This window comes from Hipposideros armiger, unplaced genomic scaffold (assembly GCF_001890085.2).
Source record: "Hipposideros armiger isolate ML-2016 unplaced genomic scaffold, ASM189008v1 scaffold_581, whole genome shotgun sequence".
NCBI lineage: Eukaryota > Metazoa > Chordata > Mammalia > Chiroptera > Hipposideridae > Hipposideros > Hipposideros armiger.
Window position 1 is genome coordinate 562,892 of NW_017731931.1, and position 14,931 is coordinate 577,822.

Sequence of the window (14,931 nt, forward strand, 5' to 3'; positions counted from 1 at the left end):
ATAAAGGGGGCAGCCAGTTAGCTCAGGTGGTTAGAGCACAGTGCTCAAAACACCAAGGTTGCCGATGCCATTCCCACATGGGCCACGGAGCTGCGCCCTCCACAACTAGATTGAAACAACTACTTGACTTGGAGCTGATGGGTCCTGGAAAAACACACTGCTCCCCAATAAAATTTCTTTAAAAAAAATAATAATGCATAAAGGTATACAATGAAAAGCTATATTTCTCTCCTACTGAAACCCTCACCATGACCTTAGTAACAATTTCCCAAGTATTCTCAGTGAAGTTTCTACAAATATTTAAAACATATATATGCACACACACTCATATATGTCATTTTTAAAACCACAAATGATAGCATATTATACACATCGTTTCATGATTTGTAAAGTTTTAATAGCTAGTTTTAAGACAATGAATACGTCTACATACCACAATATGGTAGGTTTTTATGCTTTTATATATTGGTCTTCTTTCAAACTACTTTGATCTAATCAAGAGAGAAAAGGCCCACATCACCTTCCTCAAAATTATTTAGAAAGAGAAGAATGGGGGCCAGCCGAGTGGCTCAGCTGGTTAAGAGTTGGCTTAAGACTGCGAACTCTGAGCAACAGGGCCACTGGCTCAATTCCCACATGGGCCAGTGACGCTGCGGCTGAGCTGAGCTGCCGCTGAGCTGCCAACAGGTGGCAGGATGGCTCAGCTGGTGTAACAAGATTGCCTGTTCGATGGTGGGCTACGTCCACCCACAACTAAGACTGAACTCGGTGCTTTGAGCTGAGCTGCCACCCGGATGGCTCAGTAGATAGAGCAGGCGCTCTTAACAAGGCTGCTGGTTCGACTCCAGCATGGGATGGTGGGTACGCCCACCCGCAACTAAGATTAAACACAGCACCTTGAACTTAGAGGCCACGAGCTGCTGACAGGCAGCCAGATGGCAACTGGCGCCCTCCACAACGAAGATTGAAGGACAACAACTTGGCTGGTCCCCTACCCCAATTCCCCAATAAAATCTTTTAAAAAAAGACAGAGAAGAATGGCTAAGGGAGGGTTAAACAGGTTGCAGTCCCTAAAAGTTTTCAAGTTCAGGTTTCAGTTTGATGGACATTATTGCTACCTTAAAAATGTCATGTTTTATAACAACTCACATTCTCTACCCCATATTGAACCTTGAGAGATGTGGTGGATGAGAGAGGATCAATACAAGTATCCCCATAACTTCTGCCCAGAGCATACCTGGGAGGACTGCAGAAAGCCTAATCGCTGTGAACTCAGCACTACAGTAAGCAGCAGGACAAAGGCTGTACCTGTTCGAATCTCGGTATCACCAGCACCTCGCACAGGTGCTTTACTATCTGACACAATAACGATCTCTGGAAAGAATGAAAGTTGGGTTTTGAAGCGGATAATGATTGAGGAAGCCCAAAGAAGTGGGTTTATAGACAGCAAGGTGGTTGTGCCACTGAGTTCTAATAGAGAATAACAGGTAGAGAGGGGAACTGAGGGGAGGTACAAGAAGAAACAGAAAAAAATGCGACATGTCTGCATGGAGTGTAGACTTCATTCGATTATTTAACGGGGAGGAGCACTACATATAAAAAACAAACATACTCTTATCACAGGGCTACAAAATCCAAAATTCACAATATAAAACAGGAAGCCCAGACACACGTCCGCGGTGCCCGACAGTCCCAGCCACCGCTGCGGGCAGCGAAGCTGGGAGGTCGATCACTCCCTTCGGTTGCTCGGGGTACTTGGGCAGGAACCAGGAGCGCCAAGGAGGAACGGGCTCTCGAGCGAGGCTGCGTCTCAAATGCGCCGCTTCCCAGCTGCGTGACCCGCAGAGCCCGCGCCTGACCTCTGCACTGCCCGGCGGGCGCTAGTTTGATCCCCAACTATGTAAACTCCCGGCCTAGCCTGCCCCGCGGGCCCTAGGGGAGAGAGGCTCTCCCGAGCACGAGGAGTGAGGATTTTTCAGGCTGTTCACGAAGAGTCCGCAGGGACTAAGATGCTGTCCGCTGGGCGCTCCGAAACGGCTTCCAGAGGGATTTGTGGGCCCGTATAGCTTGAGGTACGAAGCGGGTAGACGAAGGCACAACCACAACCAACTACACCGCGGGACCAAACAAACGTTTAAAGGAAGAACGCCAAAAGCGCGGGGAGGCGGAGCTGGCCCCTGGTCACCATCTCGCGACGTCTAAATGACGTCGCACAGCAAGCGCGTGTTCTACTCTTTCACCTTCAGCCCACTCCATCAGTCCGTGGGCCTACCCCCTTAAGCGAGTGATGGACAGTTATTTCAGCCTATCGTCTTTATCATTATCATCCAATCAGATTCAAACTTCTTTCAGCCGCCAGAGGAGTTGGAAGAAAGGGTCGAAAGAAGGAACGCTCTCTCTCGCGATATCGCTGTGAGGCGGCCTCTCAGAAAAAAAACTCCAGAACAGATGGTCCGACTTCCCAAATAGTGGGTTAAAGGACGGGGTCATAAACCAATGAAAGGGATGAGAAGGTGGGACCACTGCTTTCACCGCACAAGAAGTACCGTTACAGAGCACACTTTTTGTCCAATCAACGCCTCAAGACTTTGGGTCAGGTGACGATAGAGTGCGAGGGGCGGAGCTAAGCCTGGCGCGAGGACCGTTAAGATGGACAACGAATATAACCAATGAGCTACTCCGACTATGGCGTTGGGAACCCAATAACAGTGGTCGGGCGGGCGCCTTCCAGGAGCGCGGGGAGATGTAAGGACAGACAAGTAATTTTCCCAATGAGATTGTAGAAGAGAGGAGCTACTTGACCAATGAGGACTGCGGGGCGGGACCCTTTGCCGCGGCGGAGTCCAAGATGGCGGTATGCGGTTCCGCTGTGTGAAACGAGCGCGGAGCGGCGGGTTAGTCAGCTCCGCGGAGACGACTTCCGACGACCCGCAACAATGAAGGGAAAAGAGCGCTCCCCAGTCAAACCGAAACGCTCTCGTGGTGGTGAGGATTCGACTTCCCGCGGAGAGCGGAGCAAGAAGTTAGGGGGCTCTGGTGGCAGCAATGGGAGCAGCAGCGGAAAGACCGACAGCGGCGGCGGATCGCGGCGCAGCCTTCATCTGGACAAGTCCAGCAGCCGAGGTGGCAGCCGCGAGTATGATACCGGTGGGGGCAGCTCCAGTAGCCGCTTACATAGTTACAGCTCCCCAGGCACTAAAAATTCCTCGGGCGGGGGCGAGTCTCGCAGCAGCTCCCGGGGTGGAGGCGGGGAGTCACGTTCCTCTGGGGCCGCCTCCTCAGCTCCTGGCGGCGGGGACGGCGGGGAATACAAGACACTGAAGATAAGCGAGTTGGGGTCCCAACTGAGTGACGAAGCGGTGGAGGACGGACTGTTTCACGAGTTTAAACGCTTCGGTGATGTAAGTGTCAAAATCAGTCATCTCTCGGGTTCTGGCAGCGGGGATGAGCGCGTAGCGTTTGTGAACTTCCGGCGGCCAGAGGACGCGCGGGCGGCCAAGCATGCCAGAGGCCGCCTTGTGCTTTATGACCGGCCCCTGAAGATAGAAGCTGTGTATGTGAGCCGGCGCCGCAGCCGCTCCCCCTTAGACAAAGATGCTTATCCTCCATCATCCAGCGTGGTCGGGGCCTCTGTAGGTGGTCATCGGCACCCCCCTGGAGGGGGTGGTGGAGGCCAGAGATCACTTTCCCCTGGTGGTGCGGCCTTGGGATACAGAGACTACCGGTTGCAGCAGTTGGCTCTTGGCCGCCTGCCCCCTCCACCACCGCCACCATTACCCCGAGACCTGGAGAGAGAGCGAGACTACTCGTTCTATGAGAGAGTGCGCCCAGCATACAGCCTTGAACCAAGGGTGGGAGCTGGGGCAGGTGCTGCCCCTTTCAGAGAAGTGGATGAGATCTCACCGGAGGATGATCAGCGAGCTAACAGGACGCTTTTCTTGGGCAACCTAGACATCACTGTGACAGAGAGTGATCTAAGAAGGGCTTTTGATCGCTTTGGAGTTATTACAGAAGTAGACATCAAGAGGCCCTCTCGGGGCCAGACCAGTACTTATGGCTTTCTCAAATTTGAGAACCTAGACATGTCTCACCGGGCCAAACTAGCAATGTCTGGCAAAATTATAATTCGGAATCCTATCAAAATTGGTTATGGTAAAGCTACACCCACCACCCGCCTCTGGGTAGGTGGCCTGGGACCCTGGGTGCCTCTTGCTGCTCTGGCACGGGAGTTTGATCGATTTGGCACCATACGCACCATAGACTACCGCAAAGGTGATAGTTGGGCATATATCCAGTATGAAAGCCTGGATGCAGCTCACGCTGCCTGGACCCATATGCGGGGCTTTCCACTTGGTGGCCCAGATCGTCGTCTTAGAGTAGACTTTGCAGACACAGAACATCGCTACCAGCAGCAGTATCTGCAGCCTCTTCCCTTAACTCATTATGAACTGGTGACAGATGCTTTTGGACATCGGGCACCTGACCCTTTGAGGGGTGCTCGGGATAGGACACCACCCTTACTATACAGAGATCGTGATAGGGACCTTTATACTGACTCTGATTGGGTGCCACCACCACCCCCAGTCCGAGAACGCAGCACTCGGACTGCAGCTACTGCTGTGCCTGCTTATGAGGCACTGGACAGCCTGGACCGCAGGCGGGATGGCTGGTCCTTGGACCGGGACAGAGGTGAGCGAGACCTGCCCAGCAGCAGAGACCAGCCTAGGAAGCGACGGCTGCCTGAGGAGAGCGGGGGACGGCATCTGGATAGGTCCCCTGAGAGTGACCGTCCACGAAAACGTCATTGCGCTCTTTCTCCTGACCGTAGTCCAGACTTGACCAGTAGCCGGGATCGCTACAACAGTGACAATGATCGATCTTCCCGTCTTCTCTTGGAAAGGCCCTCTCCAATCAGACGAGGCAGTTTGGAGAAGAGCCAGGGTGACAAGCGAGACCGCAAAAACTCTGCATCAGCTGAACGTGATAGGAAGCACAGGACAGCTGCTGCCACTGAGGGAAAAAGCCCTCTGAAAAAAGAAGACCGGTCTGATGGGAGTGCAGCCAGCACCAGCACTGCTTCATCGAAGCTGAAGTCCCCTTCCCAGAAACAGGATGGTGGAACAGCTCCTGCAGCATCAGCCTCTCCCAAGCTCTGTTTGGCCTGGCAGGGCATGCTTCTGTTGAAGAACAGCAACTTTCCTTCCAACATGCATCTGTTGCAGGGTGACCTTCAAGTGGCTAGCAGTCTTCTCGTGGAGGGCTCAACTGGAGGCAAAGTGGCCCAGCTCAAGATCACTCAGCGTCTTCGTTTAGACCAGCCCAAGTTGGATGAAGTAACTCGACGCATCAAAGTGGCAGGGCCCAATGGCTATGCCATTCTTCTGGCTGTGCCTGGAAGTTCTGACAGCAGATTCTCCTCTTCCTCGGCCACATCAGACACTGCCACCTCTACTCAGAGGCCACTTAGGAACCTGGTGTCCTATTTAAAGCAAAAGCAGGCTGCTGGGGTGATCAGCCTCCCTGTGGGAGGCAACAAAGACAAGGAAAACACAGGAGTCCTTCATGCCTTCCCACCGTGTGAGTTCTCCCAGCAGTTCCTGGATTCTCCTGCCAAGGCACTGGCTAAATCTGAAGAAGATTACCTGGTCATGATCATTGTCCGTGGTGCGTCCTAAAGTCCATGTGTAACTTGTATTTACTACTTTGACATGGTTCCTGTTTTGTGATGTATAATGGGATACAGCATCAGAGGAAATTTTCTTTTTAATTAGCTGTAGCTTTTTTCTTTTTTATATTTTTATAAACCTCTTTAAGATAGATGTCAGGACGGTTTAGTTATTATGTTGAGTGAAAGAGATGCCCTGAAGGTAGCAGGCAGATGGATTTACTTTAATTAGGAGTTCCCACTTTCATGAGTAACTTTTTTTCCCTCCTCTTCTTCAGTTTTTTTTTTTTTCTTTTTTAACCTTGAGCTTAAAAAACCCTCAAAGTTACAAAACCAAAATTTTGAAAAGTCAGAATTTGGGGAAAAGAGCCTACTGAGTATATAAAGATGATAAATACCTAAAAATGCCTTGATTGGTATGTAGGTAAATAATTCCTGTACCAGAAATGTTATTTGTATGGTTGAAAAAATTTGATCAGGGAATCTCAAAAGTGTAAGCTGGTAAATTGTATAGCAATGTAATTATTTTAGGTATTTGAGTATTCCTCTTAAAATACACAGTTTATTCTGAGTTTGCTTTAACATACACATTTTTATCATTAGTTCTTGAGCTCTGTATCCCGTATATGCACTTTTGGTTTGTAGCTGTCATCAGTAAAAATTGAGGAGTATGGTTACAAACCATATGTCTTATGCTTACACTAGTATGCAAGGAGTGATTAGGTGCTTTCAGAATTCATTGGTCAGTTATTGGTGTGTGGTGATGTTTTTACTGACTTTTTCAGAGAGATGTAACAGGTACATTTCTAATTGTGCACATTTCAAAACTTAAGTGTTTTTCATCAAAGATGAGTTTTTGTTTTTGTATCTGTTGAAATTCCTGATTTCGATAATAGAAGGAGGAGTTGTCTGCAGGCTCATAAGTCATCTTTTGTTTCAGTGGGCATTAATCAGCCATATCTAGATTTCAGAATTTTTGAAAGTCATTGTAAAATGCCTTTGACATGCTCTTTTAAAATTTTGCTTGTCTTTTTATTTCATATTTAACAGTAGTGATGACATTACATTATTGAAAATGTTTTGAATATCTTTGAAATCTTGTGTTTAATATTTTCACTGGTGTCCAACAACAGAGAATTGAAATGTCATTGTAGGGAAAACCCTTTTTAATTGTTTTTCCCAGACACCTGGAATTAATTCAAAATAATTTAACCTGCTCTCACGTTTTTTTTCAGAGCTGAAGATTATTGACTTCTGGCTCTTAACAAGGGCTTTTCCTGCTTAACAGTAATGGATAATTTTTTACTTTAAATTGTTTGGTCTTGTTTTTCATCTAGTCCTCTGCCCCCGCCCCTAGTTTCTCAGGTCATTAGTAAATATATTTCTCTACCCCCCCTTGATTTATATACTGAGGGCTTGAGCTAAGGCCCTTCGTGTTTAATTATGATTAGGAACTTTAGGACCTTTTGGATCATGGTCATGTTTCTATTCTGTGAAAGTGACTTATTGAAAGCCTGGCAGAACCCAACTGTTTTCTTTCTGTTATCAAAGCTGGTAGTTTTAAAATAGCACCAATAATAACCCAGGGAGATGTCATGTAATTTTTTATTTTCCGATATGATAGCTGTCTAATGCATGTCAGCATGAAAGCCTCATCACTGCTGTGTCATACTTTTTGGTTTTCACTATGCATTCATAAATTTTCTTTTTAGGTTTGGAGGTTTTTGTGTGTTTTTGTTTTTAAACTGGAAAAACTTAAGCCATTTTGAGAGAAGGAAGGTACTAACTAGGCTGTAAGCACAAAGGCCCTTGGTTAGCCTGTAGGGAAAATATCTGAAATTCTACAATTAAGACTGGGTGCTTTTTCGTTTTAAAAGACCGTGCTTGGCATGCTAATATGGAGTAGGCACCTGTTCAGAAACTAATTCAAGTGTGCAGTCTGTGCATACATGGGGTCAAAGTACAGTTTCGCTAGATACATTTTTTCCAGTTTAAATCTCACTAACCATTAACTTTTGAATATCTTTTGATAAGATGGTTGGACAAATGATTTTGCTCTTTTAGAGAGAGAAGTCCTTGACATCTAATTTTACGATAATCCAAAATGTGGGGTTTTCCCCTTTTTTCTTTCTTTTTTTTTAAATTGATGTGACAAATTACTGAGGAGTACTGTGGTTTTTTGCTCCATGTTTGAATCTTTATCTGACATTGCAGCTTTTGTTAGATCTGGGAAATTTGTGCTTCAGTATTTTTTAAACAGTGGTTTGATATCATTTCTAAATGTATGTATTATAAATAACTAATTATGTTTAGTTCGATGTTTACCTACAGAGTGCCATCAGGTGAATCTCTTATTTGTGTTGCCCATTCTATTGTGCAGGTTTATAATATTGGTAAACTACTTAAACCTTCAGCATGCAATGAAAGCAAAAGTCTAAAACTGATTCTAATTCTCATTAGTCAGAATTTCATAATCTCAGCATTGGGTGTTCTTTGTAACAACCAATTTTTTCTTATACTTAAAAAAAATACTTGTTTAGTTGATGTTTCTGGAACTTGATTCAAATGAATGGAAAGAAAATTTCTTTGTTATATCATTCACTTATTAAGTATTACTGGTGAAAAACATTAAACTAATTAAGACTTTTAGATCACAATTTCAAAACTTATGGAAAATTAAGCAAGCATCCAGTTCCTAGCCAATTTTTAAATATTTTGTTTGTTTTAACTGGAATTCTTACAAAGAATTTTCAACACAAAAATTAAATCCCTGATTTAGGATGTATACTTTGACTCTTAACTGAACATAGATAGTTTTTCCTTTAAGGATTACATCTTAAAATGTCCATCCTCTGGCTGGTATTAATAAGCTTTTGTCACATTTTGAAGGTAATATATTCTGGCCCTTCTTAATTAGATTATTTAAGGTACTGTAGTTTAAAAAGTAAGGTGTGTGTTTGAGCGTTCAGAGTCAAACACTGTTTAGGTTTATTTAAAAACTGTATGAGCAGGTTTTCACTGACTGCTTTTTAAAAACATTTTTTTTAATCCACTTTGTTTAGACAGTGAAATTGCTCATTATGCAGGTACAGCTCGAACTGCAGTTTGGGTCTATATAGAACAATTCACCAAAAACTGTGGTAACAGAATTAGGAAATCCTCTTCAGAAGAGGGCCTTTATGACCTTTCATGTGAAAAAATTTTTTGGAGAGAATTTCTGGACATATTTTTTTTTCTGTCTCTGCCACAGTGCATGGTTTTGAGATAGGAGTTCGGTATGAGAAAAAGAAGAGAAAAGAAGTGGAGCTGACCTTGTTAACATCTGGTTATAGTGCTATCCCTAAGGGGAGAAAATGATTTCAGGTAACCACAGTGCTGCACTGTCTAGCGTGATGAAGAGTTTTATATGTGTGATTTAAACAGCATTGAAAAGTCAAAGTCCTAAAGTGCTCATTGGCTATTCAGCAATTGTTTTGAGAGTTTTCTTAAAATAACAGCTGCTGTCTTTAGTAACACAGATGAAGGTGGATTTTTAAATGGCTTTATATTTTGACCCCTCTACAATAATGGAGCAGTTCTGTGTTGCTCTGTATAAATTTCAGAATGAAAATAGAGGGGGTATAATAAGTTTGACTAAACACCTTTTTACGGTTTCATTTTTTTTTAAAGTTATATGTAGAATATATTGATTATAAACTTGCTTTTTCTGAATTTTTTCTGACATGTTTTATTCAGTTACATGAATATAAAGGGTTTTTTCAGTGCTATAATCCACACTTAATTGCAGTCTTTTTAAAAAGTCCACCCTATTGTTCTACTTGTTACTTGTCTGTTCACACAGTAAATTCATTTCAGGGTTTGTGCCAGTGGGTATTATTGGTGCTTTTTGAAGTCAAGGTGGACTATTCAGGAAGGTCTTGTTAATGTTATGTTCATCTATAATGGCATAGGGGAAATATATATATTTTTAATATTGTAAACGTTTGTACTGAATAACCTTTTTTTCCCCCCTGCAAGCAAAACTGGTGAACAACGGATGAAGATACGGAATTCAAAGCTCTAATGGACCTTTTTGAAGAGAAGTTGTGGCTTATGTGGAGTTTACATGGGCCTCTTGATGGAAGAAAGCTAATCTGTTTAGTATTTGTGCATTTTACTAAAATGGCAGCTTAAAGTTGTGTATCTGCTATTGTGATGCCAATGCCGGTGTTTTAAGTGGAAAAAAAATGACCTCTTGCTTTGTGCTGTGTACACAAGATTTCTGGAAAAGTAAAGAAAAACCCTTTTTATGGCTCACACAGCTTAAAAGTAGCTGTCACTCAAACGTGCGCTCACAGTTGAGCTGCTTTTGTTTTATTCTAAATAAATTGTTTCTTTTGAGGAAAATGTTTTTCTGCCTGGAAGTGAATTGACGGCAAACCTTTGACCCCTTTGTTTGCAGCGGAGGGGTTACTTGCTGCTGCTCAGATCTTGTATGTCTTGAGCACGAAGCAGGGAGACCATCATTTTGACTATCGCGGTGTGTCAATTCTGAAGGATCGCTAGTGTTACTGTGACCCCCTTTGTTTGCAGTGAAGGGGATCGTTTGCTTCTCAGTCCTCAACTTGATGAGGAAAAGGTGCTGTTTGCTGGCACGCAAGAAGCTGGGGCAAGCACCGTAAGCCTCACCACAGTGCACGAGTCGGGGGCTTTGCTGGTTTGAAGAGCCGGAGTTGCTGAAATTTAAGTTTTGATTTATTTTGTTCACCCATCACGTTTGTGGCCTTAGTTTCATTTTTAATTTGAAGAAAAGTTTGCAATTGCTTTATCTTGCACTTAACATTTGCACCAAATTGCCAAAAGAAGGAGAATGCTCCGTTTGCTTTTTAAATGTTAATGATGATGTTAATAAAGCCTTTCCTGACACAGTTGAGGAGCTCCTCCACCTCCAGGGGCTTCTTACCAGAGTTATGCAGTGATGGGTTTAGTTCTGAATGGATGAAGAGTTCCTGAGAGCTAGCGTTTGTAATTAGAACCGTTACTTGGTATCTGTGCCTTATTTGACCTGTGGTTCCACATGCCTTGGATGTGCATGCACCGTGACGGTTTCATAGGTACGAACGCACACTCAGGCCCAGTCACCTCGGTTGGTAGTACAGATTGTGAGGAAAAAAAAATGGAGGCATCCTTAAGGAGGAAAAGTGTTTGCCTTTAGTTCCTGCATTATCCTGCACAGGGGCTCCTGAGCTTTGGAAGCTGTTCCCAGTACAGGAGAACAACTCCCCTGTTTGCAGCAGGAGACTTCGGTGCACAGTGACATCGCTGGAGTTCAAGAGGAAGCCAGCAGTGCTGCACCATTGGCTTCAGACACCATTGTTTTTTGCCAGTTTTAAACTTAACTAGTTGCAGACGAAGACCACCTTGAAATGCAGGCTTGTTGGGCTTGTTTTGAATTTTAACCTCGGATGGAAGAGGCCCTAGTGCTGTCTGTCTCCATGCGGGATGATGATTACTTAGGCAACAGGTGATTATCAACCAAGGATGCCATGGTTATACTCTGCAAGGTGGTGTTCCAGTGGCAAACAGCTGTATAAACTTGTAAACAGGTAAGAGGGTTTTTAGAGGTCAAAAATGCATTATAATTAATAGGGTGAGGGCTGTTAATGTTTGGGGTATGCTTCTCGGGAGGTCTGTAGGCACTCTGCTGCTGCTAGCTACCTCCCTTCACCAAGGTATTGTGTTTATATAATTCCAGGCCACAACTTTTGTTCTACTTGGTATTTTTTTTAATTTATTTTAACCTTTGAAAAAATTATTTTAATGTGGGAACCAAAGTATTAAAATCCTGGCTATGGATTTGGGACCTACAGTCTTGATGTCCTTTAAAATTTTGACATTTTCCATTAACCATGACCTTCATTCACCCTTGGTGGTGATTTAATGGTGCTGGAAGAATTTACTGTTATAAAAACGTTGCTCGTTATAAAAACGTTGCTCATTACAAACACTGATGTCTAAACCTCCAAGTTAACAATATTATGTGGCAAAAAAAAGAAGAGTGTACTATCAGACTGGAAATGATGGATAATTTAGCCAAGATGGTTAGTTTGGGTTTTTTTTCTTGTCCCACAGAGAGATTAATGATAAAATTAGGCAACTACAACTTTAGGGAAGTGAATAGACAATGTTGAGAAAAATCGAGCCTTTGTCTGCTCTTACCATCATTTTCATTGTCCATTTAGTCCTACAAGCCTCCTGAGTCCTTCCAGCCCCTCCCCTGACATTAATCAAGTGTGAGGCTTTGGCAACTTAACATAAACACAATTTTTTAGTGTATAATATGACTTAGGTTTCCTTGTTTTATTTTAAATGGGGTCAGAATTTTTTAATAGAATATTTCTTTTTCATGAATTATTTTTCATCTCTTTCCAAAACGGAAAAGTGAAGTACGGTGGTATTTTATCAGGTTCCTATTGTGTCTTAAGAGTTTTTACAACATCTGCTTATGAGTTGGCTGCCATCTAAAGCTTTGCTAAATGACCTCTTGCCTACATGCCTAAACATTTTGTACCTGTTGGGAATGTCAATTTCCGGTGTATTTTCTTTCTTTGGCTAGTTCACATTGAAAGCTCATTAAGTAATTTTTCCAACTAGTAAACAAATTTTTTAAATTACTAGCTATTTCAGGAAGATTATGATACACCCTTTACATATTTCTACATATTTGGTATCTTTCTAAGGTCTCAGGCTTCATCTCAAGAACAAGAAGAAAATGCTGCAACAGGGCATTTGTTTATTTGTATATGAAACCTAATGCAAAGTGGAAAGGTACACAGTAGGACAGTTTTTTGAAACAGCTCATGAAATCATTTTATTTCCACCATGAAGGAAAAATTACTAATTGGGTTGACTATTACATCTAGAATGCTGGTTTTATAAATTGAAAACTGCCCTTTTGAAGTATTTGTGTGGTTTCCCAGTGTCTTTCATATGATCTAAATTTAGGACACTTCTCTAAAGGAAATAGTTCCACAAACACCTCTGAATTGACTTGTGCTTAGTTTGAAAAGCCTGGCTGTGAGTATTAAAATTGAAAATAGGGATTATCTGACAAGATTTTATAAATTGCCACTTCTATAGCTTAAGGCACTTTGTTTACAAGCCATTTACCTGAAGCAATAAATTTAGTGCTTATGGCTTGTACAACATCTGTTTTCTTTTTACAATTGGATATCTGATTATGGCTTATCTGACTACCACCTTTATCTCCCAGTTTACTCTTTTTAATAAAGTTTCCCCAGTTAAAAGACCCTTTTACTTAATAACTTGAATTATAACCTAGTTTTAAATTGTCAGCAGAGGAATTTATTGACTAACAAAATTCCTTCAAACCAGACAAGATTGTTCTTAGCAACCAAGAAGAGATTTTTGACCTTGAGGTAAAATTACTTAACATGCTCCTATCTGAAAGCTGTACTATTAAGCTTTCAGATAGGGTTTTTGCATAATCATTGAATGCTGGTTGTATATTAAGAACTAAGATGGTGAGCATATAAAAGAAAGTATCAAATAGTCTCTATCCCAGTCAGCAATTTATACTCTGGGGAAACTAGATATAAACAGGTGAATAACTGCATCTTGGGAAAAGTTCACAGTTTAAGACAACTATAGGAGAGATATCACAGGCTAATATTTGATTTGCTAATTAATTTTTACAGGTGGTATGGGTATATGAATGAGTGTGAACGGGTTACTTTAAGCTGGGATGGTCAAGAAAGGCTTTACAAAATAATTCGTTAGTTGGAGAAGGGTGTGTAATGGAGGAGGAAGTTTGGGATTGAAATGTCAGGCAGACAAGCATGAATAATAATTGTGCATCTTGTTGACTGATGGAAAAGATGCAGGCTGAAGCCTGGAAAACTAGGAAAATAATTGGGTCAACAAAAACAGAATCCTGAAGGGCAAACCCGTGCTAGGAGGGTGTGGAATGAGCATGCACAATCAGTTGAGGCATGTTGATATAAAGCCTAGTACTAATAATAGCAATCATTTGTTAAATGCCCCCTTCAGGCCCACATTCTGCCAAGTCCTTTACACACATTGTTTCATGTAAGTCTCACCACAGGCCATAATCTGATAGCTAGTGATAGAACAGGCTTCTAACCAGACCTTTGTTCCAGCGTGGGCTTTTGGTCACTGGACTGCCATACCTCCTTTTTCTGGAGGCTGGGATGGGATTAAAGCTGCAAATGTAAGAAACTGTCTGGGCGTTGGATTTCAAACTATAGAGTATACCAACATTTTAGTTCTTGGGAAACATAGGCCTGTGGCTCCAATCCTAGACATTCTAGGATTTGTTAGGGCTAGCATGGAGCCTGCTCTTTTACAAGCTCCCCAGGTAAATTCTGATGTAGTCTGGTTAGTGGCCAGATGTTGAGTAACAGTGGCCCACAGAGACTGGGTGCTAGAGTATGTACTTGGGGTAATGTTGTATTTAAGAAAGGGGAAAGGAAGGGATTGCGGAAAAAGAAGCACAGGTAGGAGAGCCGGAAGAGTGTTTTGCCTCTGAAGCTGAGAGGAAGGACTTCCAGAAGCTAAATTCAAAGCTGTTGCAGAGACCAGCAGAATGAAACTACAGATGCCATGGAATTGATCACTTAAAAGTATCACTTAAGTAACAGTTTTATAGCCCTGTAATTATTTCTCCAAGGAATTCAGTCCAGCTTAGCATTTCATTTTGCCTTATAACAGTCTGCGAAGAAGGGCCACTGTTAATGAAATGCTAAAAGGATACCAGAAAAGTTGTGGTTTGGCTAAGGGGTACACAGCCAGGAACTGACTGAGATATCCTGAAGTTTTTAAATGTTAATCTAAAAATAACGTGGTGATAGTCTAACATAAATTAAAATTGAAAGTGATTCTAGGATTGAGTATGTAGGTATGTACACCTATAAGTTGTTTTCCAGAAATGAACCATCACCTGTCTTCTACCTTCTAACTAGGTTTCTAATAGGATGGAGACAGAAAGGAATTACAGGTGAAGTTGAGTGTATCTTTGCCTTGTAAATAGTTGAAAGAATTCCCGTTTTGAGTTAACCTATACTGGTTAGTTTTTGATAGGGTAGTTAATTAATTCCTCAAATATTTAGATACCTATTATATCCCAGGCATTATTCTAGCTCTTGGGAGTATATTGGTGAATAAAGCAGATAAGTTTCTCTTTCATTATGGACCTTATGTTCTGATGGAGGAAGGGAGATACTAAGTTATAAGTTAGGACCTTGTTG

At 42.6% G+C, this 14,931-nt stretch overlaps 1 protein-coding gene across 3 annotated transcripts in view; it reads left to right on the forward strand.

Annotated features, from left to right (window-relative positions):
• The first annotated feature begins 1,458 nt into the window (after positions 1–1,458).
• The window catches only part of RBM15 (RNA binding motif protein 15), a 23,736-nt gene continuing 10,263 nt past the window's right edge, over positions 1,459–14,931 (forward strand). Inside the window, exons 1-3 of one of the 3 annotated variants that reach the window (XM_019624182.1) lie at positions 1,474–5,664; positions 8,916–9,028; positions 9,683–10,051. In XM_019624182.1, the coding sequence (XP_019479727.1) occupies positions 2,805–5,664; positions 8,916–9,022 (2,967 nt within the window). In that variant the 5' untranslated portion in view covers positions 1,474–2,804 and the 3' untranslated portion in view covers positions 9,023–9,028; positions 9,683–10,051. Of the gene's footprint in view, positions 5,665–8,915; positions 11,251–14,931 lie in introns of those variants that run through there. The other 2 variants (XM_019624183.1, XM_019624181.1) reach the window with 2 other exon arrangements.